The sequence below is a fragment of the Cottoperca gobio genome, chromosome 9, assembly GCF_900634415.1.
Source record: "Cottoperca gobio chromosome 9, fCotGob3.1, whole genome shotgun sequence".
Taxonomy (NCBI): domain Eukaryota; kingdom Metazoa; phylum Chordata; class Actinopteri; order Perciformes; family Bovichtidae; genus Cottoperca; species Cottoperca gobio.
Genome location: NC_041363.1, coordinates 13,249,182 through 13,274,280, shown reverse-complemented (window position 1 = coordinate 13,274,280; position 25,099 = coordinate 13,249,182). Strand labels below are relative to the sequence as shown.

The following is a 25,099-nucleotide window of genomic DNA, read 5'->3' as shown; positions in this document are numbered from 1 at the left end:
TGTGTCCCGATGACTCGGCAAAAAGTTGTGTGCCTGAGTCAGCTCTGACCCGACTGCGCAGCGTGTAGATACACATCCTTTACCTTTTGTTTAAATATTTATTGTCGATACCTTTTATAATGTAGTTACTTACATGGGTGCCACTGCGAGCAGCCGAGTGAAATTATTTGATGCCCAATAGGTAACCAGTAATATTCATTCTAAGACTGCTCTCATGTATTTCACTTTTTAAAATATTCCTTCCACATTAAAGACATTTTCACAGCGACAAAATAACCATAGGCTAGTATCCAAATAGTGGTTGCACTATGGGTCCAAAAGTAAAATATTATAATATATATCTTCTCTGCATTTCAGCACAATATGCAAAAAGGGGACGATTTTTTTCACTGAAAAAGTATTTTTATTTACTTAATTAACAGTGAGAAAGAAAAAACAACATACATTTCACGTCATTTTGGCATTAAAACCCCCACAAAAAAAGGCGCACAGCATTCAACAGTACTATAGACGCGTGGGCCTGCAGAGGGCAGCACCGTCTGCCATGCCACCATTTAAACAGAAAGGTTTAAACTAAATCATTTTTTTAAAAGCTCCTTCAGTTCTTGTTCAGCAGACGAATACATCCTGCTGCTTCTGGAGTGTATTCTGTCTCTTTGTGTGTATTTGTGTGTAATTAGGGGGGCATGCATTATATGCTGAAATGGATTCCGAGCTAAAAAATAAAAAATAAGGAAATTGAACCCTGATGATGATGATGATCAGTAGTGCTTTTCTTCATTTGTTCATTCGTTTATTTTAATTTATTTTAAGGTCTTCTCCATTTGGGACCTTCATAGATCCGTCTCCGAGCCTTTTTTTCCTTTCTTGTTTCCCTGAAAACCAGAAAGGCCCAGAAAGTACACAATTACTTATTATAAATAAGACAACATATTTTATTCATCTAATTCATGTTATACATTATTCATGTCAATAAAATTAGAAAGTGAAAAAAAAATCCTTAAAAACAGACAATGAAAACATTTTTAATTGTCTGAACTGAAACTTCGATCTCTCACCTGATGTTTTGGTTGATCTGACTGCAAACCTTTGACTTTAGATCTTTCTTGTTCAAGGGCAGCGTGTAGTGATGCTACCTAAATAGGAAAAATACATAATTCATACAAGCCTTATTCATACAATTATCTCACACACCCATGTTCCTCTCTTATAATCTGTATATGACCATTACACACCTGTAATGACAGTTCTTCTTTTATGTGTAGTAGCTCTTCTACTTGTAGAAGGAGTTCTGCTTTATCTTTCACTGAAAGAGAGAAACATCAGGAAACATCAGGAAACATCAGACGGATCGTAATGAATCTTCGTTAGGAAAGAAAAGGACCGGAGGAAAAGGTGGAGGTTCAACTCACTCTCTCCCTGTTGGAGCATCTTTAGCAGCTGGGAGTTTCTTGCTTTCACCTCTTTGTATTTCCCCTGTGGAGTTGAGAAGCAAAAAAAAAAAGCAAAGCTGTAACCGACAGTAACACATTCATATATCAAATATATATATATATATATAAATATAACAAATAGATATTTCTTAGCATGTTCAGGGTGTAATTGCAGATTGATGGGGGAAAACGGCTTATGACTACTGACCTCCCACTGTGAGATGTTCTTCTTTAGCTTCTCGATTTCCTGGTCTTTCTTCTCCAGATCGTACTTCAGCTGCTCTGCTCGGGGATCCTAACCGGAAGGACAGGTAGAAAAGAGCAAGTCAGGAAGACACATTTATACTTTCCTGCTTATTTAAGTATGGAATCACAAACTTCCCTTCACTTTAGAAAATCTTTTACAAAAGAGTGCCGTGCATGTTTAGGAATAATTAATCAAAATGTAGTAAAAAGGCCATAAATTCACAATATAATAAAACAATTCACCTTCACCAAAAAATCATTGCTTATTTTCAGTGACTTTCCTGCATACTAGATACATGAATATTGTCCAGATCGGGGATGTGAACTTTTACTACTAAATAAACTTGATTTCTGAAATTGACTGCTGATCTGTTCTTTCTGATAGGCCAGATAAAAAGGTAAAAAGATAAATTCAAATACAAATAAAATTCCACAATAAGTGCAACATTTGTTCATGGACTGTAGATACCCGCGGCGTAATAGACACAGACAGATGAACCAATAGTTTGTTCATGTATGTGTGCTTCTGCCCGTCTACCCACCGGTTCATGTTCTGTGGAGGGGATGACTTCCTGTCCCTGGCTGTTGGTGAACTGCTCACGTCTCTTCTCCTGTTGGATAATCCGAGTGACGTCATCCTCGAGCTTGTTAAAGAAACGCTCCTCCGGCCCGATTCCCAGCGCTACGTTAGCCACTCTGGCGTCCTGGATGGGAGCGAGGTCAGTGTTTAAATAGGGATGTGCCAACATCATACATTATATTAAACCCCAAATAAATAAAACCCTGTGCATAGTATTTACAGGTCATTTAAATATTTATTTATAAACGATAAATAATGTTGTTGTTAAATGCGTACCATTGATTTACCATTTACAAAGAAAGAAAAAGGATGCTCAGGGACTCTGCTCACCTCTTTCTCTTGTTTCTTACTCAAATGTTCTGCAAAGAGACAAATTACATTGACATGAATATTATTCTGGGAGCCTGTAGTGTGATCATAGTAAGATGGCTTATAAAACAGATCAATAGGTTTCTCTCACCTGCACTGCCCTCAGCCTGGAAGTCCTGCAGTGAAACGGTCTTTTTGTCTTTTGACTGCTGATTCTTCTTTTTGTCCTTCTTCCCTCCGCCCTCTTTTCCTACTCGTGCCTTAGGTGAGGATGCGTTTGTGTTGTTGTTCTGAGTGAAAGCAGATCATTTGACTTTAACTTGGAACTAAGGTTTTTAACTTCTCATTACTATTCAAAACACACTACGCTGAACATGAATTTGAAATAAAACTGAATTCAACCTCCAGTTCATGCTAGAAACGATCTCAAGGAATACAATGTGGTTTGAAATTATTAGGACAGTGATATGTTTTTAATTATTTTGGCTCTAATTCAGCACACTGGATTTCATGATTACGGGTTTTCCGCGCATTGGTGGTGCACATGAGCTCTCCTCTTGTGTTTCGCCGAAACACAAGAGGAGAGATAACTTATATTAAAGATCATGTGAAATGTTAGCGGAATGAATATAGGGGAAACACTGCAGGGCAAAATAAGGAGCGTACCCTGGACGCATCGATAGTGAGTTAACGGCGTCCTTTTGGATTTGAATGAGTCAGAAACGCAGGACGCAGACCTCGCAACATCTCTTTGAATAAAGTTCAGTCTAAGTCAAGCGCCCCCTCCCCCCTCCCATGTGCCTTTCAAATAGAGGTATATTAGTGAGTGTGGGAATTGTACCGGTTTGTTTTGTTCCAAGTCCAGTTTACTTAGAATCAAGGCCTTCTCCAAGTCTGCCTCATAGAGCTCAGTGGTTATCTACAGAGGGAGGAAATTCAAGTTGGTACTGTCTGTAAATTCAGACATGAACAGTTTGAAATGCAGTTGCATCAGGGAAATAAAATATACAACAGTTCCTGTATTTTCGACGCGTTTAGTAATTGTAAGTAAAAATCTGTTAATCACTTCTAAGGATACCGTGCTTCTGGCTCATAGTGCTGCACACAGCTCTCAAACCAGCCCTCTACTACTGTCCTCTGAACAGCTCGACTAAAACAACTGGAAGTAATGTGACTTAGTGAACGTGCATGTCAATTGCTGATCAGCTCACACACTTATTGTTGTTGCTCTCTCTTACCTGCTCATCCCTCTGCTTCCACTGCTGCCACCCCTCTGCAGGCATGTTCTGGTCCCCTGACGCAGGACTGAGAAGTTCACCGGCTATTCCTGACAGTGTCATACAGGGAGGAGGGGCACTAGACTTCTGAGGAATCTTCTTGAAGGCCAGATTACGTAACTGATAGAAAGGGGGATATAAAATGAATTCAAACACTGACTCTTGTTATGACCACTAATGCTACATTTATGAACATTACTTTGTGCAATTGTTTTAAATTTATTAGCACATACACACATATATATATATATATATATATAAAAAGACTAAGAATTTATCAAAAAGTTTTAACACAAGTTGAGATGAATTAAACAGAAATGAATTCCATGGAGTGTTAGAAATCTTTACTAATGTACGTCTTTTTTAAGATGTTTTAATATCTTAAAACTTTATTTTAATACCATAAAACTTTATTTTAATACCATAAAACTTTATTTTAATAACAGTAATCTAGATGTTGCTTGTAGTGATGGAAGAAGGTCGTTCCACAGAGATGGTCCTCTATATTTCAATGAATATTGATGACGGGGAAGTCTGACAATACTAAAGATAAAGTCCATAAGATAAAAGTAAGATGTAGAAACCATCACCATGAACAGAAGCAACTGCCATTCTAGCTATAACATTTGACATAAATAAAACTGCCCTGACGAGGGCCCATTTGATCACCTGACTGACAAAAGATGAAGCTATACATATCTTCACATTTTTACAAATAAACATTCTTATTATTATTTTCTCTGTTTAATTTCATAGAATAAATATTATGGGAATGTCAGATGTTGCTGTATCTAAATAGTTTGAGCATACCAACTGAAAACAAAACAAATAACACAGATTGGTTTCTGTTCAGGTGTACACTACTGCACCACTTCTCTGCAGTTTCATTTCAGGTAAAGTGAAACAACAGAGGAGCACAATCACGAGTCATGTCTATCACAAAACGGAAGCCATGTATCATCCTAAATGACACATATGTATGAAGCAGAGGGTCGTGATGCTGCAGTCACTCACCTCATTTGCCTCAGTCTGCTGCTGTTCCCTCTTCTTCTTTTTCTTGTCTTTCTTCTTGTCGTTGCACTGAGCCCCTTTCCCCCCGGCTGCTTTTCCTTGCCGGGGCTTGCCGGAGGAGTCCCGTCCGGTTTTAGTGGTAGGCTTCCCCCCATCAGAGGCGTCGGAGTCCGAATCCGAATCTATCTGGAGCAGGGCGAAGCGGGATGCAGTGGTGGGGACGGTGATCATTGTTGAAGATGCCATGTCGTAAAGCAAAACTAACTAATGGGAAAAGGAGACAAAGAACAATACAGTTAGGACAACTTAAAGCCAGTCATAAAACAGCAACCTAGCTTCTAGTCGCAGAATATGTTCAAATAAAAACACTACAACACATCTGCTAACCGATTTATTTAAAATGAACATATTATACGGTTAGTGTGTTTAATCATAACCGGCAGTCGTGATGGTAAATGAGATCTGATTTAAACTGCATCGTCTCCAGCAGTCAGGCTGCTAGCATTACATAGCAGCAAGTTAACCTAGCTAACAGTACAACGCTTAGCCGGTTTCGTTAGCTTCTAAAGAAGTGCAAAAGTAGCGACACATGACAGTCAAAAATACATTAATGAACTCGCTTTGATCCTTTGTTTTTAATACACGTGGTGACTTGTTTTGAAGAGACAGTAGTCACAATAAAAGTTACTAAAGAATACTTTCACCTGTTCGTGAAGGTGCTGTCGGTTACTGCTGGTTTGCTACTAGCGAGTGCCTGAGTACAGCAGCCCGTTGGGGCCAAAAAGGATAAAGACGATTGGTTATCGCCCTTGCGCTTTAAAGTGCATGCTATTTCAACAAAGACAAGGAAAATGTTGCTGTTTGTTTACTGGCTATCTGATCTTTTTGTTTGATTTGTATATTATGTAGTATGTGTATCCAGCTTTCTGATATAATCAAATAATTGGTTACCCTGCAGTGGTGGAATGTGACTAAGTACATTTACTCAAGTACTACAAATATCATGTAGTCCTACTTTACTTGAGTATGTCCAATTTTATGCAGCTTTATACTTCTACTCTACTTCTCTACTTTATTTGACAGCTATAGTTATTTTGCAGATTCATTTTATGTTTTATTGAAACAACATTTAAATAAACTAACACATTTTGATATATTTATATAGATTAAACTAGTATGTAAAGTAAATAAATTAGCTCCACCTTTCCAGCTGCAAGTGATGAACACGTATGCATTAAATAATTATAACACAGTAATATAATATACATGATTCTGAGATGGGCTATTCAGTACTTTTACTTTTGGTACATAAAGAATATTTTGATACTATATATGTTTTGCTTTTAGTCAAGTAAGATTTTAAAGGACTTTTAACAGAGTATTTTTAGATTGTGGTATTACTACTGCTACACATGATCAGAGTACTTCTTCCACAGCTGCCCTAAAATAATTCAGAACTACTCACTAGGCTTGAGTATATAGGTCTACTCTAGTGAGTACTCTAAGCTGCTCAGTCTGTCATTACAACTGGCCTATCTCCTAGCTCTGTAGAAGCTAGAAAGTGGCCCTTTAGGTTTTAAATTATTCATCTTTTAAATCTAATTCATTGTAATATTACTTTATCAATAATAATTTTTACATTATCAAGGCTGAATTACCATCTGCCAACAGGGCCCCAGTGCCTCCCAAAACCATATAGGATCTTTTAAGATTAAACATGTTAGGGAGATTGCACCATTTAGGCCCAATTCCAATTAAGACGGGTCCTGCATTTTTAACTAATTTCATTTTAAGACTTTTTTTTATATTAATATTATTAATACAGTTATGTTCAATCCATTTACCACAAACAAACTTAACTATGAGGGTTACTTTATATTTCTAATTTTGTGGAATCAAATGTGTTACAGTGTTATCCCACTTTGAAAATAAGGCTTTAAGCAATTCGTCTTATTGTCTTAATTTACAGCATGTAATACAGTGGGATGCACACTTTTGGCTCCATGGGTTAAGGGGAGGAGGAGGAGGAGAGGAAATGAGCTCACAAAAAAGTTGAATACATTTGACTTTAATGAGTCATCCATATAAAAAATAATTTACACAGCAATCAACATCAAAAGCAAAACATTTATTGCATAAATAACATTTCATTTCATTTTGTAGTGCAGAAAACGGTGCTAAGAATTGCTTAAAAGGTGAAAAGACAAAGAAATTCTCTTCAGAAGGCACTATTTGACTGACATGTTTTATTCTTTTTAATAGTATTTGTAAAAAGGGATTATCAATTGTGTGGATGCAGTTGGTGGTGGGGCCACATAAATAACATATATTTTTTTAAACCAGTAAAGTGCTACTTTTTGCATTAAATACCCTATTGTCACACAATGACCATAAGGTTTTCAAACATGTTTTATGTCTTTATCAAGGACAAGAGATTAAAACTTAAGATCCAATAGAAAATGTAAGGTGCACTGTTGTATTTGGGTGTGGCACGAGCTGAGACAAACAGTTTCACCCTATTTTAAAGTGTAAAATCACTGTCAAGTTATTGGAAATGTCTATCTCTGTGTGTCATTTATCAGGGTTATTCTGTTGTCATGACAACACTGGCCTTTCTTCTCTTATTGAAAGGCAAAACTGTACAACATACAGCAGAGCCAGGATGTGGGGAATCTGTGACCACCAGGGAAAACGGATAAATAGGAGGACAAAGCCACGACAACTGGCTCACACTAAAGACATTTCAGTCTTTTTTTTCTACTCTGGTCATAAACTCTGCAGTTATCGTTCTTCGTGGTTTCCCTAATTGGGGTATAACATCAACAGCACTATCGGCATGTTTATAAAGCAAAGCTGAGAACAAAACCTGTTCAACTTAACTCACACTCTTCTAATTTTCTTTTAGTAAAATATGAATATGTATCATATACCAGTATTTATGAATATATATGAAGCGATTGAATGGGCTTATAGGTGCTTCTCACTCACCTCAAAGCCCTACAAAGTCCTTAAATTAAGTATTTTCCAACAAACAATACGTGAACATTTTTACAAGATGCTAAAGATGAGGGGATGTTTCCTTGATATTCAATGAGTTTTTGTCATTGGTTATTCATGACACATATTTTCCTTTGTTTTACCAGCACCCAACTGGAATCTGATGTACACACGGCTGCTGCATAGTGAATCCTCGGTACCATGATAACATCATCTGTCAGTGTTTCTGGACATTTCTATGGAGTCCTCTAATATTGACTCTGTACTGTTATCCACAACAGACTGTCGCCTCCTTGTGGCAGAACTACAAACCTGCAGGTCAGCTGGAGAGATCTGTCTCAGCTCTCTGCGACACATGCGGACTGGTGTCATCTCTAAACTTTCCCCGGAGTGAGCGCCACCTCTTTCACTCCTCAACTGGGACTGTGTGTGTGCCTGGTTATAGTTCAGGCATTTTTGTAATTTTGCTTGCTTGGAGGTCAGAAGAAGAGGATGGACAGGGGGTTTGATGTTCATGTCTCTTCATATGAGAAACGTTATGTGTGTTTTTGTCTGTTTGCTCAGTGTTTATCTTTGTGTATGTTGTTGCAATATGTGTCCTTGTCTGTACCTCTTCAGGGTTCAACTGGGGTTCGTTTGCACTTGCGTGTAACTGCACATTGTGTTTTTGTCTTTGCTCCTCTGTGTTTGAAGGCTGCTCGATGGGATGTAGTGAGTCACTTAGAAGCTCTTTGAGTTTCTTTTTAAGCTGCCGGCTGGAGCTTTTGTAGAAAAACAACTCTTTCTCCAGATGCTGCAGTCTGCCTTCGATAGCTTGCTGTGCCTCTCCTGAACCACCCTCTACACACACACACACACACACACACACACACACACACACACACACACACACACACACACACACACACACACACACACACACACACACACACACACACACACACACACACAATTAGGGAGAGGAATAGGACAAAAGGTTTCATGTTGAAACAGCTTCGTCTAGGCTGGAGTAATTTCTTCACCTTTAAGTTTCTGCAGCAGTAGCTGCATGTTGTTCTGGTGATCTTGGTGCTGGTGGGTTAACCTGCGGTCTGCATCCAGGGCCAGGCGCTGCATGGCGACCTCCATCTGCCTCAGCACCACCTCTTGCTCTCCAGCATGAAGCTCCAGCTCTTCACAATGTAACCGCAAATGCCGCTCCGCCTCACGAAGACAAACAACCTGGAGAGGTTGATGAAGGTGGGAGGGAGAATAAACATATCATTACACATATATTTACAAATATATTGGCAGTATCTTTGTTTACTCTCACACCTGCAGAGAAAAATCAAGGACAGAGCAAAACAGTTGGGGAAGGGAGTTCATGATGGTGCAAACAAACCTCCTGGAGAGAAGTTGATATAGTTCATGATGGTTTTAAGAAGTATCTGATGGAAAGATAGAGGGAGCATAAGGGGAGCAGAGGGAGGGAGGAGGTTTAATTTAATTAAGATGCATTTCCTACTCACAGGAACTCGTCACCTGGAGAGAGAAGCAAGTGAAGATAAATAACAGAAGAGAAAAGGAGAAACATAAATCTCCAGCTGGTCAGAATTGCGTTTCTGTCTGACCATGATAGAATCCATTTCTTTTAATACAAATTAATAAACATGTTTTAAGCAAAGCATCAGACACACATGACATTTACTTGTAAATAGGAAATAATAGCAAAGGAAAGCAGAGTAAAGGAGGTGAAGACAGATCGGGAATATTCACTGGTAAAGAAAGTAGAATGGAGAGCATGTGCAGAGCTGAATGTTACGTTTTCATATGTGTGCAACTTTGTATCTTACCTTGTTAAAATATCTGACGAGCAGCTCCGAAGCCTCAGGTGGTGAGAGCTCCTTCAGCTTCATGATGACATCACAGAGCTGGGCGGGTTCAGTGCTTTGTGACTGATGTGAAGAGGAGTCTGTGATTTGCAACTTCTTTTGTCTGTCCTGGATGGAGTGGTTTTTAAACTCCAGAGCTGCTTCCAGAGCTTCAATAGCTTCCTCCAGCTGAAGCAGGGAATGCTCCTCCTACATGAAGACACACACAAATCAAAGTGCACAAAATAAAATACATGCACACCGATAAACAATAAAATGCATCAAGAAATAAGTCCTGTGCAATACATAGCAAGGTTATAATAATTTAGGATTTAAATGTTAATATTTGAGACATTTTAGTTTGTTTTTGTTAGAGGAAGCTATACTATTTCAGAACTATGAAGCTACATATACTGTACATACAAAATACATGGTTTTGAGAACTGTGTAGGAATGGCCTGTTTAATTATTTTAATTTAGAAATCAACTTGAGTCCTCTTTACCTGCCACACCAGAAGAAAACTTCATCCAGGTTGGTTAAAATGAGACCAGAGCTGAATAGCTTGGTAAAATGGCATTTGATCTACTACACAATCTTGTTATTTACTTCTAGAAAACTAGACTGCATGTGAAAAACAACGGTCTCCTCTTTTCTGTAGTGATATATTACAGCAAAGAAACTGAAACTGAAATGAATTCACATTCATTTTTTAACCAGGCCAAATCATTTTAGTTTTTGTTAAAGTATATATATATATACACACACACACACACACACACACACATACTTTATATATACTTATAAATATCTTTCAGTATATATTTTTTGCTGCTTATTTTCATTGTAGTTTCAGGTTTAGTTAACGCTAATAACCCTGACACATACTTCATGTATATCATACACACATGTTCCCGTTGTTTTTCTGACCTCCACAGTGAGCACTCTGTTGTCCTTCAGCTGGCCGTCCAGAGTGTCTCTCCTCTTTTTAAGTGTGTCTCTCTCTTTCTCCAGTTCCTCCATGGTGACTCCTCCAGTCTGCCTCACACTGCTACCGCTCTCCAGCTGCTCCTCCAGAGACTCCAACCGCACCGAGACACGCAGCAGGTCCTGACTCAGAGCCTGAAAAGTCATTGATATAACAACTTCCAGAGTCGAGCTTCAATAACACGTGTTGTCTATAAGTGTCACTGATAGACAGCTAAATCATAATAAATACTTGACACAAATTCACACAGGGGCACCAACACCCATTAGGCTGACCTTGCTGGAGCGTAGCATCTTGATCTCCAGTTTGTTTTTCTGTTGCAGACAGGCCTCTCTGCGCAGGAGCACCTCCTCTCTCCTCCACAGCTCCTCCTCCAGCTCCTGCAGTTCCGCTCTCTTCTGAAGCGACTGCTCCTCCTCCTCCAGCCAACCACTGTCAAGCAGCTACAGTGAGGACAAGGAGTTAGAAGTGTGAGCAGGGGGAAAGGGAGCAGCGATGGGGAAGGGAGATGACAGGGGTATTAAGGAGATACGAAGAAAATGACGAAGAGATAGGTAGAGAAAAATAGTAACATGGGACGGAAAGGTTGTATATGAAATAATATCTGTCAGAATTCCTATTTTGAAAAGAGAAAAAGCTAAACAATCTTTTAAGAATGTATAATGCTTCTTTATTTAATACCATTTACCTTTTCCTTTAACTCTTCCTGCTGATTGCTTTTGCACACAGTCAAATCTCCTGCCCTCTGCTCCTATAAAGAAAAACATGTGTTTCCTTAATGAAGTGTGTGTGTGTGTGTGTGTGTGTGTGTGTGTGTGTGTGTGTGTGTGTGTGTGTGTGTGTGTGTGTGCGTGTGTGTGTGTGTGTGTGTACGTGTGTGTGGATAATTTACATACTGCCACCAAGGGTTATTTGGACTTAGATCAGGGTATTGCAGGGTATTCTGGACAAGGTGTTTGATATTACTGGGGTCATTTATTTTGTATCTGTAAAACTAACCCCATTTTGTTGAAGTTCTTTGTTGTTGTTGGTCTCTCTATGCTGCCTGAGGCTGCTCTGAAGCTGTGTTCTCTGCAGTCTCATGTGCTGCAGGCTGTGGTACACCTCTGCTCGGACCTGCTGACTCTGTATGGAAAGTCTCGCCAACACGCTGACTTCTCTGCCTTCACCATTGTGCCCGCCTTTTCTGTCCGCTGCTTGGGTCTCCTTGTCTGCCAGACAAATACACACATTTAGAGATGCAAATATTGCCTACATTTAGAGATAACACATACAAATACATTGTCAAAGGTTGTGTAACTATTATGTTATGATTCACTAGTGTTGTGTTGTTGCATTACGCTTTAGGATTCTAATCACAACAGTTTTTCAAGAGAATTCAAATCTGTATTTTCTCCCTTTTTGCTCCTTTACTTAGACCTTGGTTCAGGGGCCTCAGCTGCAACAGTGTTTTTATTTCCAAACCTGAAAATCCTTAATTTCATACTTTTGGTACTACTTATAATTTACTATTTGCCTTTCAGGCATTTTATATTGACTAGTAACCACATACCACATCAGGAATTTCCAAATTAGGCTTCAAGGACTAAACTTCCTTAATATTAATAATGTTATTATCAGATTATATATGCTGGTCATGTGTATGTATTGCTACTTTATCACCAAAATAACACTTTGTCTTTCTCTCTGCTACTTTTGTTGTCCTTGATTTGCTAAATTCACTCAGCAGACGCTTGCGGAAGCTGCAGGAAGTTGTTATCAGTACTGCAGGAATGTTTCGATCAACCTTGGCTAAATAACACAAATCAGCCCAAAATGTCCATTGTTCTTGACTCAGTATACCAGGTTGTGTAAAACTACCTACCAACAGACACAGGAGTGTAGGAATACACATAATGTATTAATATAAACACACCAGTTTTGTCAAGCTCTTTGATGAGCTCCTCTTTCATGCGCATGTTGACTGACAGTTCTCGGATCCTTCTCTGAGTAACGCTGGCTCTTAGTCGCACATTCCTCATTTTGCTTTGCCTGGTGTGGTCTTCCTTGTTCGCTGAGAAAAAATAGCAACTGACATTATGAAAAGGAAATAACTTGTTGGATATAAAATGACTACTTGACAGTAAAGCCCCTATCGATACAAAAGGACAAGGAAACAAAAGACTTAAATAAAGTCAAATACATGTGAATTGTACCTGTGACTCGCTGAGGCTGTTGTACTAATGGACTTCCATTAAATGTTTGGTCTAGTCCGGAGATCTTCTCTTTCAGGACTGATTTCTTCAGCTGGCTGGTCCACGTTCGATTTAAAGAACGCCTGGAGTAACGTCACAATACTTAATTAGGCAGATCATTTCAGATAAACTCACTGTAAAAAAAACAGATCGTCTTAACGAGACACTGATATGTGTGAAATGTAGGTCACACTTGGAAAAGGTTGTATTAGAAGAGAAGAATGTTAACAATGTATGTTAAAGCATCATTAATGACCAAACACATCAGCTCCTTTCATCTTCTTTAAAAGCAGCGTGCTGCCTGCTACAGCTCTACAATGCGCTCCCAGGATTGTGACATCTCCTATATGCTCAAGAACTTACACTGCATAAATTGGGAGGCTGTGAGGAGCACTAAGACCAGGTTGTTTTAATCAGTTTGAAACTCACAAGGGCTCACATGTTAGAATTAAGAACACATTTCAATTAATTAACTACATTGTATAAGCCATGTGTAATGCATTGCAGGACTCAATTTTAAGGCTCGAGATAGAACCTAATTATTATTATCATTATCAAAATTACTGCAGTTAAAATAGTGTTTTCACTGTCATTGAAATGTTTCTACTAGTTGAAACACGTATAAAAAAGGTGAAAGCATAACAGGGTTTGTATGATTTGCGAGAGGTACTCAGGTGCACCAACTAAAGTTATAAGTGCTTTGTTGACCTCGTCTGAACAGGCAGGAGGCTGACCGCACAGAATTCAGTCATCCTTGACACAAATTATAGTGTTTCACTGGAGTGACAAAAAAAAAAAAGCCCTCTACCGTGCCTCTCTTCCCACGTTGGTGCATGGAGGTCACTGCTCAACAAAGTGAGAGCAGGTGATTAATAAATGTTACCACACCTATTGACTGAAGTTGTATTTGTTGTAGTGAATCACTGAAGCTTGACAAAGAAAGAACCAGTAGGCTTGTATTATACAGGCTCTCACCTAAATCCCATTCTGCCCACAAAGGTATCCTCCTCCTCCTCATTCTCTTGCTCCCTGTCTTTGCTCTCTGCCTGTTGTTTTATGAATGGACAGTACACCTCTTCCTTGTCCTCAATCTCAGCCAGCAGGAGATGACTGCGCATCTTAAAGGCTGCCATCACCCTCTCCAGTGAATAGGCCGGGGGACTGGAGTGAATCTAAAAAACACACAAGCATTCGGACAGATATATGCACAGCCATGAACATATGAATGAGTATTTAACACACACACACACACACACACCACACACACACACACACACACACACACACACACACACACACACACACACACACACACACACACACACACACACACACACACACACACACACACACACCCTACCCTCCTGGGAAGTCCGTGTCCACAGCTTTGTCTGATCAGAGGGACACTGTGGGGTCTTTTGCCTGAGTTCCCAGAAGCCCCTGTTTCCACAGATCCCCCTGAGGCTGCACCCATAAAGGTCATGAGGTCGCTGCGAAGACGATTGATGAGGATCTGCTGGTCCACAAGTTGTTCAGTCTGAAAACATTTACACAGATTTGTTTTATTTGCAGATAACCTACAGCGCTGAAGGTGTCAGTGTCCCTTTTTTTTTTTACCGTATTATAGAACTGCACTCAGGACTCTCCTCACCTGTATACGAGTACGTTCCTTTTCTTTCTCCATGGCCTGAAGGTGGGTTTTGCTCTCTTGAAGAAATTTCTCAACTTTCTTTTGGACCTGTCTCAGCTCTGCATTTTTCTGCTCCAATAGCTGTTCCTCTATGGCGAGAGCTTCCTGAAAGACACACATAAAGTAGCAGCAGCTGCGAGTAAGCAATCATTGGCACAAAACTACAACAACAACTTTATAATATTTACACCACTCGCTTCAAAAGGAAAGCCCAAAACATCATGAAGGGCACCAGCCACCCCCGCTCATTCTGTTCACCCTCCTCCTATCTAAAAAATGTTACCGGAGCATCAAATCTTACAGCCCCCATCTCAGTAAATGTTTTTTTCCACAGGCAGTCAGCTATACACAGCTATATGGAGCTCACTTTTTGTGTTATTGTGTAGTTTATAGTGTATGAATAATTGTGTACATACATTTTATTTCAAACACACATCACAACTGAATTGAACTTGAAGTCTCTTTTTTATTTTCTAAAAGTCTCAATAGCTTGTCCATGTAACTAAGGCTTAATGACTTAATTTCATTACAGTGTGTCAGTAGGCACACCTTAATGGAATGTAGCCATTATTATTACCTATACCAAAGAGGTTATGGTATCAGTGCAGTTTGTTTGTTAAATAATAAATCAGTTATTTTCCTCTTTATGGCATCAAGCTACAAGAACATCCTCAGGCAAGATCAACTGATCGCTGATTGTCTGGGGAAGATCTTGCAGATGGAAACTTTCTCATGCCATAAAGCAACACATTTATTATTTATTCCAAACGTTACTGTGTGCAGCCCTCTGTTGTGCCCTGCAGTATCTTTTGTTATGCAACTGACTATTTTTGCCTGGATGTGCGCATACTTGTTCCCTCTTTTCACTTTGTTATCATTACCTTGCATGTGTTGAGTTCTTCGCTGAGCTTTAATATGGTGACAAGCTGGGGCTGATCTTCACCCCCCTCTGGCCAGTCCTTCTCATCAGCTTGATGTGATTGATTGACAGCCGTCAGTCTCTCCTGCCAACCCTGCAGCCGCTGCCTGAAGCAATGACTTGGAGTGGGGCCAGAGATATCTGCAAGCAGGGCAGCCGCTTCCTGTGCCAGGATGCGGTACTGTGATGTTTCCTCTTGATTCACCTTCTTATCTGGATCAGACATCCTCATCTGACTGGGCTGTTTAAAGCTGTCCCCCTCTCCGGCTCTTTCAGATGTCCTCTGCCTCTCTATCTCTATCTCCTTCTCTTTCAGTAGCTCTCTCAGTGTCTGCACTTCATACTCAAGCTCGCCCAGTCGAGCCTCACCAGGGTCCCAGGTGGTAGGAGATGATTTAACATCTGTATGAGAAGTTCTAGGACGGTTACGAATGTGACGAGCCTTGGATGCAAACTGCAGGACGCTCAGAGTCTCGGCCACACTGTGGTGAGAGGGGCTCACACATGCCACCATCAGCGTATGGGCGGTGCCTCCCAATGAGTCACGGAGGAGACGGGTGATCTTGGCATCCCGGTATGGAATGTGTGCACTGTTGCAATTGTTACCACGGCGATTTCGACCGGGTTCCGAGAGGGCGCGGATGACGTTGCCCAGTGCGAGCAGGCCTGTGTTGATATGAATAGACTCTTTGATCCGCGTCCCACTGTTTCCAGTTTTTCCAGCACGCTCCGAGCCCGCTAGGTCAACCAGACAGAGTTTGGAAGAGCGGACAGACTTTAAGGAGGAGTTGTTGCTGTGGCAACACTGGATAAGCTGTAGAGTGAGGATGGCGTGAGAGCGGCTGGAGTGCTCGTTCATCCCTGTGGTGCCAGTGTGGCGGAGGGCATTGCCCGTCTCTAGAACACTTAGTAGCTCCTCTGCTGAGGTGACAACCATCTCTTTGGCTCCCACCACCACTGAAAACACATACAAAACAAGTTGGAATATTACGTTCCCCAGTGGGCAGTAATCCAATGTACAAACTGACTGACTAAAGTCCAAACTAATGGCAAACATGCAACTAAATGTATGTCTCTCCTGTCCTTTTTTCTTTTAGGAAATCCTAGGAGTTCATTCCCTCATATGCAATCCCTGTGAAACATTTAGAAATAACCATATTGTTGTCACATTTGCTTGCCAGTCAAAAATGCTTTTTAATGACCTGTATTCCCCCTCTCATCCTCTCTGATATGAAGCTCTTTGTGATTGGTGTGCAGCTCCAGCAGGTCTCGCAGTTCCTCCCTGTACAGCTCCATATACGAGACCCGCACTGTGGCTTCCACACCATCACCGTTCTTCCTCTTCTCCTCCAGCAACAAGAACACATCCTGGGCAACACGGTCAATAATTCCTCCCTCTTCATCTGAGAGAGGTTTTGGAAACAAATAGTTATGAAGTACATGTTGCAAATACCAGAGAGTGAGACATTAGAGGACACCTTTTGGGTCAAATCCCTAGTACACCTGTAAGTCATAAAAAGGGCAACATGCAGTTACATACTGGTTAGGAAAGCTTGCTTTGGTCTTCAGGTTGTCACTTTTATGGATTGACCACAAGACCTGATGTCAAAGTCTAACAAACTTCAAAATCATTTAAACTGTCTTCCTCTGCTTCCTGCTCTGAACCTTCACCAACTGAAATTACTGAGTGTCAGCTGTGTAACAGTGCACATCTAAGCCTACAAAGATCACCTTGAACATACAGTCAATTTGCCCTGATACAGTCTCTCATCTTAAACAGATGGTTCCTAAAATACATTTAACCCACAATGAACAAACTCCTGAACCCCAAAGACAATATTTCCCAAGTTTCAAGAATTATTTATTTAATCTCATCTGTTGTTTTCACAGTCTAATTTAACAACATCATCTCTGTTCTCTTATAAACCAGCCTCAGGGTCTTTTTAACCTCATTTCTGGGATGAAAACTACCACCTGTAGGCCTACAGCTTACCCAGGTTGCCCCCTCCTATTGTGTACGTCTTCCCTGACCCTGTTTGTCCATAGCAGAAGACGGTGGCATTGTAGCCGTCGACCAGTGACTCCACCAGGGGCTCGACGCAGGACTCGTGCACTTCATCCTGGCTGGCTGTTGGTCCAAACACGTGGTCAAAGGAGAAGAGTCGGTCTGAGCCCAGCATTACCTGTGCGGAGCCCGGCACCACCCGCACACACGCCTGGTGGTTGTAGAGAACTTCTTTGGGAAGCAGGGGACGGATACGGAGCGCCACCCGGACACAGACCTCGCTCATGACGGTGGAGTGTACTGAGAATTACTATCGCTAATGAGTAGTGGTGAAACCTTTCTATTTAAGCTCTTAAACGTTTCGGATACGAAATCAACAAGAGCCAATGATCTACATTTTACCAAACCGTCCTCATCGTGTTGTTAACTTGGTCCCATCTTCCGTTTGTTGTCGCTCCTTGGTTGCCCGGGAAACCGCCGCCGCGGTGAGGCAGCAGTCGAGGAAAGCAGGAGAGGCGTTCAAGAGTCTTCATGGAGGGAGGACCGAGTGGTACGTGAAGGCAACAGCGCCGCCCTATTCAATAGTCTTAATTGGCTTGACATCGGGATACACCTTATATTTTAAGAATACATATCGATTCTTATTCCCAATTCTTCTCACTTAAAATATAACTTATCCATTTGTTGATTACTCAAAACATTATAAAAAGCTTCAAACATGCAAAAGACTTCCTTTAGGAGTTTCACTGCAGACTTTAAGGTAAGCAGTGGATGTAATTATCCACAGAAATTAATCTACAGCAACATTTCTTTATAATAAGTAATTTACAAAATCGAATCAAAACATTTTATTTTCAATGGTTGGCGTGTCAGTTCACAAGTTCAACCTGCTGCATATACGCCAATGTGTCCATCATTGTATGTACAGTATATGATCACATGCTCTACATTACAGTGAGTAGTTTGTTAGAAAACGTTCCCCATCAACAACCATAAACATTTTAATTGACTGCGAATGAACAACAGTTCTACGTCCCACAGACACCAACAAGCTTCATTAAAGCTTGACACCTCTTTCCATTACAGCTGGAGAGAAGCCCATTTGTACATATATCTGGCACAGTGACATGATTGGCTTTATCCCAGAGAAAAAGGCACCGATGCCAAGGCTACACAGTGAGAAGTGCCATCTACTCTATGTAATGCTGCCAGCCAGCTCGTCAGTAGTAAATACAGCGCGTGTGGTGTATGGGAATGTGGGCCATCTCTTTGTGGAGCTTCTTGGCATAAGGCCACAGGTAGAAGTCGATGACTGCGGAGTTGATGGTGCAGGTCTGTCCGTCTCGCTCCTGCACCAGCTCGCAGAGACGGTCTTTGATCAGCTCCACAGACCAAATCGAACAACCTCGGATCTCCACTTCTCTCCTGTCGCCTGAACTCAGCAGCTCGCCTTTGAGACAAACGCGTAACACACTGAGAGATTATAGCTGATTATTTCTAGATTATTAATTTCTCTATGACCAGGGAAACACATGCACACCTACGCTCCTGTCTCACCGTTGTTTAGCGACTGCATCAGTGCGTCAGAGTATCGAAGTGCTTTGAGGTAGACGAGAGCCTGAGGGACCCTGTAGTCTGCAAACATGGTGAGCCAGTCCATGTCAATGATGTCACCCTCTCCTCTGGCCTCCATGACGCCCCAGAAATCTGCCACCAGGATCTGGGCTCGCTTGTAGAACGAGATTTTCTTTCCCTGAAATAAACAATGGGACAGCTCCACACTCGTGCTTATATGTGCTGTTTAAGATGTTCTTACACAAAGAATAATATCATGGCAACGATGCATGTGCAAAGACTATAATTTGTGTCTGTGTAGAGAAAAAGAGACTTTAAAATGCCCTGCTGTCAAAAACATTTGATTTGGGGAAAAAAGATCCCTCTTAGAAACTGTTGTTCATACTGTCTATACAGAAATATTGATTTTTTTAATGTTTATATTGTACCTTTTGTATGTCTTTTGGGTGCTGTTTTTTTATACAAGTGTTTACAGGTTTCTACCACACCCTAAGAAGTACTTTATATTTCTTTCATGTGATTTGTATTTAATGTTTTTATGTTTGTGAAATAAATAAAATAAAATGTGGTCCCTTACTGACTATATATGAAATATATGTAATCTGAAAAAAGCATTATTGCCACACTGTCTTCGGCCAGGAGATGGAACTCTCTCATCACAATGTATCTTAAGTGATCCAAATGCATACATTTATCTCAGATCACTTGGTATATGCTTTCAAGATGTTTTACTCATTTTGTATATTTTAAAAAAGTAGGTGATACAAATTCAAGAATTCAAAGGAAATATTTCTCTGGCAAACATTAACTTTTATCCACAAATTTCCAAACATGAAATATTCCCCATTTGACTCTAACCTGATATGTAGCTTCGTCCCTGTAGGAAGGGATCTTCTCCACGATGAGTTCCACCATCTTCCGGGCGTCGTTCCCGGCTCGGCTGATAAAACTCCGGAAGCTTCCGCCGTGTTCCTGCAGCACGCGGCCGCCTTCAGTGAGCACCTTGTTAGAAAGATTCAGTATGTGTTCAAATGTAACTATTACAATGAGCGGGAGGTTAAGAGCAGCATGCTTTCAGTTTCTACTTATCATACAGGGAATACAGTTCAGCTAATAATGCAACCCTAATAGACATAAAAACTATATGAGCTTTAAATTCAGTTTATTTTAGTTTATACGAGAGAAAGAGAGTTTATAAAATCTAATCTGTCAAGGAACATGGTATGTAAGGTTGGAGTTTTGTATGTATTATTTTCACTCTACACACAGAAAGACAAAAACACACAGAAACAATTTGATCTCACATAGGGAATGTAAAAATCAAATGGTTTTTGATTCAGTATATCTTCTTTGTTCAGAGTCTATTGACTAAATAGAAGAGATGATACATTGTGCTTTTCTCATCACATCCATTTGTCTTTTAATTGAAAAGCACTTCTTTTGTTTTGTGCTTTATGAGTGCTGAGAAGGCTGTCAGTCAGCTTTCCATTCACAAGTTAAATACTACGCTTCTGTTAAGTTTTAAACATGAAGTAAAAACACAAGGCACACATCAATTGTGATACCAATGAAATATTATTGAAGCAACTTAAGGATTTTGATGATTGTTACATCCATGGATAAGGGACAATAACATGATAATGTTAGAACCTGGTGACGCTCCTGAAGCATGGGCATGGGTGTTTCATTGTCTGATCGAAGGACATGTCCCAACTCCTCCACGCTCATCTGAGAGAAGTACGTCGGATCCGTGATGGGTATACCTGTGGACAGTGGTGGAGAAGAAGTATTCAGATCCTTTACTTCAGTAAAAGTAGAACTATCAGTCTAAAGATACTTACAAGTAAAGGTCCTGAATTAAAAAAAATACTGAACTAAGTAATATCAGCTAAAAGTATTTAAAGTATCAAAAGTAAAAGTACTAATTATGCAGAATGACTCTTTTCAGTGTCAATATATTCAGTTTTTTTTATCATTAATTAATACATGTAAGAGCATTTGAATATTGCAGTTTGTCAACATGGAGCCAATTTTGGATGCTTTATATACTAGTTATGAAGTTCTGGTGTGCTATAATAAAAGGAATATAACTCCAGAGCAGGCAATTCTCGCAAGAGGCTCAAACGACATAATTAGTTCTGATCTCAGGCTGTCAACCGTTGAGTTTTACACTTTACAAAGCTACCTGAGATTTTCTGAGAGAATCTCTTGTAATTATAAAGGCCCCAGCGACCACATATTGAGAGCACTATCCCATATAAGACATGATTGATTCATACTTGGAGTCATTTCTACTAATTATGAACGATGCACAGGTGCATGCAATTTCCCAGCGGTCCAAGTTCAAGTAAAGAACGCTTATTTTAAATTTGTACTTACTTTTTAATGAAGGGAGGGGGGGGGTGTAATGTTAATAAATGTATAATGTATAATTTGAAGCTACTGGATGCCTACATTTCCCTTGGGATGAATAAAGTGTGTGTGTGTGTGTGTGTGTGTCTGTCTGTCTGTCTGTCTGTCTGTCTGTCTGTCTGTCTGTCTAGTAAAAAAGGCCAAGATGTCATGTAGATGTCAGCGCATGGCTTCACCTTTTCTTTATAATTCCAACATTTCCATAGCCCAGGGTTATTTTTTTTTGTGTAAATTTGATCCACCAAATGTATGAACACCTAACCTTTGCACCTGAGAAAGGAGGTCAGTTGCGTAAAAGCTAAATCAATAAACTAATCAACAAAACAATACATGTTCTTTTAAAACCTCATCACAATGCTGCTGTAACACCCCTTCAACACAGCAATAAATAAAGTTCATCCTTTATTGGTGTTCTCACCTTCCTCCATGGCCCTGGTGATGGCAGCACAAAGGGTCATGTAGCCCGTGTACGTGATCCCTTTATAGGTCACCTCACACTGTTGAGTTTCTTCCTCTGGCCAAAAGGAGAAGTTCATGGTGTCTACCACAAACACCCAGTTCAAGGCCTACAATGTTAAAAAACACAAATTTATCAAGAGAGCAGAAAAAAAGGCTTCTACCAAAATGTTAAATTGTGCAGTGAGAGGCAGTCACTGTACTAAAACACAATGGATTAAATGTGTTTAAAAACATTTATCTGCTTAGAACAGCTTCATTTCGTGAAGATACATTTCTTTCACCATGATGTGTGGACACAGACGATGCTGAAGGTAGAAACATTTAATTCACCAGTTGCTGTCTTGAATAGCTATTTCCTGATTGTCCGAGTAAATATAGGTAATAATGATGTGATGACATTGTTTTGTATAACTGCTTATTACTAATTCATGGCCAGTTTTCAATAAATAAAGTATGAAGAGTGAACTGGTTTCAGACCGCTGAATCACCATCCACATCTCAATTTGTTCAGCGATTCCAATAGTGTGACTGAAGTGAAATGAAATGCTGTGGTAGATGAAGGATTCAGATCCTTTATTTAACTAAAAGTAGAACTATCATAGTCTAAAATACTCCCTTACAAGGAAAGGTCCTGAATTAAAATTGGACTTAAGTAAAAATACAGAAGTAATATCAGCTAAATATACATAAAGTATTAAAGGTAAAACTACTTATCATGCAGAATGGCTCCTGTCATTATTATAAGATATTTTAATACTCAGGTTTTACCACTAACTTATACATGCAAGAGCATGATGTCATTTATCAATGTGGAGGCAATTTTAAAAACCTTATATGCTACTGTGAGATTATAGTACTGCATAAAATATAAGCATACATATATTATTGTAAATTCTTAATCAGCAAAGTGACTAATTTACTGGAGTAAAAAGTACAATATCTCTTTGAAATATGGTGGCGTGGAAGTATAAAGTAGCACAATAATTGCTATTGGCACTGAACAAAATGTTCTCGGTACCATGTGATTCACTTTTCATGTGTTCTATTTCTCTAGGGGGGCCGTCGACAGACTCCCCTGGTCAGAGGTGGGTGCTGGAGCCAATGGATTTGCCGTCTTCCAGCCACTGGCGGTCAGATCGTCACTGTGTCGAAGGTTGTAGAGCAACTCTGCCACCTTCTGCACTCCGTCCTGCTCCACAAACACATCCCGACTCCGCTCTGCTATGAACTGCCCAGACTCACGGGGAAACAGAGGTGGCTCCATGATAGAAACTGTATTACTGTATGGAGAAGAAACACACCTGACGGGACACATGTAGGCATACAAGCATATATAAATACATTTCCAAGCAGTCCCTACATAAATCTAATGAGATAACTATGAAAATAATGATCTTCAACACATAAAAAACATACATGTTAGGAATACACCTTGAGAAGTCTAATAAGACACTTTTCAGACTTCAGCTTCTAAGAGTATGCATGGGTGGGTGCAGGGGAGATGTGAATGCCAGTGCTCTTTTCATACTGAAGCATCAATATCATACATACATCTCTGGGGAAGTGCCATTATTAAGATGATCTCCCAACTTCATTAGAACATTCACAATGAAATAACATAATCAAGATCCGGAGTGCAACGATTAGTAGACTAATCCGTTAGTCGAGCAACAAAAAAAGAATCACCAACCACTCAGCATTTCAAATTTAGAGATGTCCTCCTTTTCTCTGTTTAAGGCATACATCATATTAAACAGCATATCTTTGTGTTTTGGACTGACAACACAAGACATTTAAAGTAATCACCTTGGACTTAGAGGAACTGGGATGGATATTATTCACTATTTTCTGACCTTTTATAGACCAAAAAATGTTAGATACAGACCTAAGGGGGAGGGATGTAACAAAGCAAGAACATTTATTTTTAAAAAGAGAATCAACGCTGGTTTTCAATCTCCCTTTTCAGTGTTTTTAGGGGACTTCACTCTCATCTCATGTAGGCGCTGTATAATTAAAGCAAAGTGCACAAAATATAAAAGCCCTGCACACAGGACCAACCCCACTATTAAGACCAAAATAACTACATTATATCCTTTCTGTCAAACTCTAAAAACTTCCTATTTTTTCCCAATGGCTGCTGTGCTAATGTGTTCCCTATCAGACTGATATAACAGTGGCCTCCTGAATGAAATTCATTTCCACTACTCTTTCTGTGGCGAGTCACATGATTTACTCTCAACACTGAAATATATTTTTTAAGTTGTATTTTATGTTAAGAGCAGTGTTGTGCGTGGGTGATGAGATAACTGGATGAGCAAAGTGCATGTAGTAACTCACTGTAGAGTTCGCCAGAGACTCTCACCACTACAGACACTACTCTGTGATCACACCGTGGATTGTTTTTCGACAGACGCCCTGTTCTGCGACAATTAACGTATTTTATCATTCATAAATTGATATTTTACGTAACTTACCGATGAATGCAGGCAAAATCTAGAGCAAGCTCTTCTTGCGTCGCGTTTCCACTACCTGGTTTCCAGCTGTTGACCAATCAGAGCCTCCGTTGTGAGCTCACCAGTCTGATAAACCAATCATAATCACGCAGCCAAGAGAGGAAACCGGAAAACAAATATGCATTCCTTTATGGATACGAAAGTGTATTAATACCCGCATTTAATCAATATAAAAATCATATTATGCATATTCTGAGCCAGTTGACGCCGTAAACGGCGAAACTTCATATAATTACAACTAAATGACGAGTTAAATAAAGTTTACCACCTACCAGGTAAGTGAACAAGATTGTCAGGTTTCCAAAATGTAACAAGAGATCGGTTAGTCGGCCGACAGAAAACAGATCTACAATACATTTTACAATGAATGGATTAATCTTTTATTAAGCAAATTTGCCAAACATTTGCAGATTCCAGTTGTTAAATTTGAAGATTTGCTGCTTTTCATTGTCGTCTAATATTTGTGTTTTGCAAAACAATTTGCAGATATCATCTAAGCTTTTTGTGGACATTTTATTTTATTATAAATCACGTAGTCCAGAAAAGAATCTACAGATAAAGAAAATAAGATAGTCGTAGCTTTACATATAACACACATGCAAT

At 39.8% G+C, this 25,099-nt stretch overlaps 3 protein-coding genes across 8 annotated transcripts; all 3 read right to left on the bottom strand.

Moving 5' to 3' along the window:
* Positions 1–386: 386 nt before the first annotated feature.
* gkap1 (G kinase anchoring protein 1) lies at positions 387–5,694 on the bottom strand. Of its 2 annotated transcripts, XM_029439757.1 has the most exons (12): positions 5,561–5,694; positions 4,860–5,120; positions 3,807–3,965; positions 3,410–3,487; positions 2,720–2,858; positions 2,590–2,618; positions 2,222–2,383; positions 1,642–1,728; positions 1,413–1,476; positions 1,236–1,306; positions 1,059–1,136; positions 387–875 (listed from the first exon to the last, which is right to left on the bottom strand). In XM_029439757.1, exons 2-12 carry the CDS (start codon positions 5,100–5,102, stop codon positions 834–836), a joined length of 1,152 nt encoding a protein of 383 aa, XP_029295617.1. In that variant the 5' UTR covers positions 5,103–5,120; positions 5,561–5,694; the 3' UTR covers positions 387–833. The 2 variants fall into 2 exon arrangements, with proteins under 2 accessions (XP_029295617.1, XP_029295618.1); XM_029439758.1 differs by lacking the exon at positions 3,410–3,487.
* A 1,269-nt stretch (positions 5,695–6,963) lies between these two features.
* LOC115014088 (kinesin-like protein KIF27) lies at positions 6,964–18,040 on the bottom strand. Its single transcript, XM_029440735.1, is given in 16 exon segments — positions 6,964–8,297; positions 8,299–8,693; positions 8,876–9,074; positions 9,686–9,913; positions 10,632–10,823; positions 10,965–11,132; positions 11,378–11,440; positions 11,689–11,900; positions 12,605–12,742; positions 12,885–13,006; positions 13,899–14,095; positions 14,284–14,460; positions 14,575–14,718; positions 15,495–16,489; positions 16,735–16,935; positions 17,526–18,040. Coding segments are annotated over 16 exon segments (3,963 nt in total). The 5' UTR covers positions 17,824–18,040; the 3' UTR covers positions 6,964–8,063.
* Positions 18,041–18,370: 330 nt separating this feature from the next.
* Positions 18,371–24,524, bottom strand: qng1 (Q-nucleotide N-glycosylase 1). 5 transcript variants are annotated; one of them, XM_029439855.1, is made up of 7 exons: positions 24,458–24,524; positions 23,059–23,263; positions 21,943–22,090; positions 20,763–20,875; positions 19,971–20,114; positions 19,095–19,290; positions 18,371–18,987 (listed from the first exon to the last, which is right to left on the bottom strand). In XM_029439855.1, exons 2-7 carry the CDS (start codon positions 23,245–23,247, stop codon positions 18,758–18,760), a joined length of 1,020 nt encoding a protein of 339 aa, XP_029295715.1. In that variant the 5' UTR covers positions 23,248–23,263; positions 24,458–24,524; the 3' UTR covers positions 18,371–18,757. The 5 variants fall into 5 exon arrangements, with proteins under 5 accessions (XP_029295715.1, XP_029295716.1, XP_029295717.1 ...); XM_029439856.1 differs by having other exon boundaries at positions 23,059–23,284; positions 24,458–24,522; XM_029439857.1 differs by lacking the exon at positions 24,458–24,524 and adding an exon at positions 24,321–24,335.
* Positions 24,525–25,099: the final 575 nt, after the last annotated feature.

Excerpts from the sequence above, each read along its gene's own strand:
- gkap1 (XM_029439757.1), bottom strand. The coding sequence starts at position 5,102 with ATGGCATCTTCAACAATGATCACCGTCCCCACCACTGCATCCCGCTTC. Across the intron at positions 2,619-2,719 it reads CCAGGCTGAGGGCAGTGCAG|AACATTTGAGTAAGAAACAA; the intron begins GTGAGAGAAACC and ends GTCTCTTTGCAG. Across the intron at positions 1,477-1,641 it reads AGAACATCTCACAGTGGGAG|GGGAAATACAAAGAGGTGAA; the intron begins GTCAGTAGTCAT and ends TCAACTCCACAG.
- qng1 (XM_029439854.1), bottom strand. The coding sequence starts at position 23,298 with ATGTGTCCCGTCAGGTGTGTTTCTTCTCCATACAGTAATACAGTTTCT. Across the intron at positions 20,876-21,942 it reads CACCAGGGCCATGGAGGAAG|GTATACCCATCACGGATCCG; the intron begins GTGAGAACACCA and ends CACTGTCCACAG. Across the intron at positions 19,291-19,970 it reads GGGACGAAGCTACATATCAG|GGAAAGAAAATCTCGTTCTA; the intron begins GTTAGAGTCAAA and ends TGTTTATTTCAG.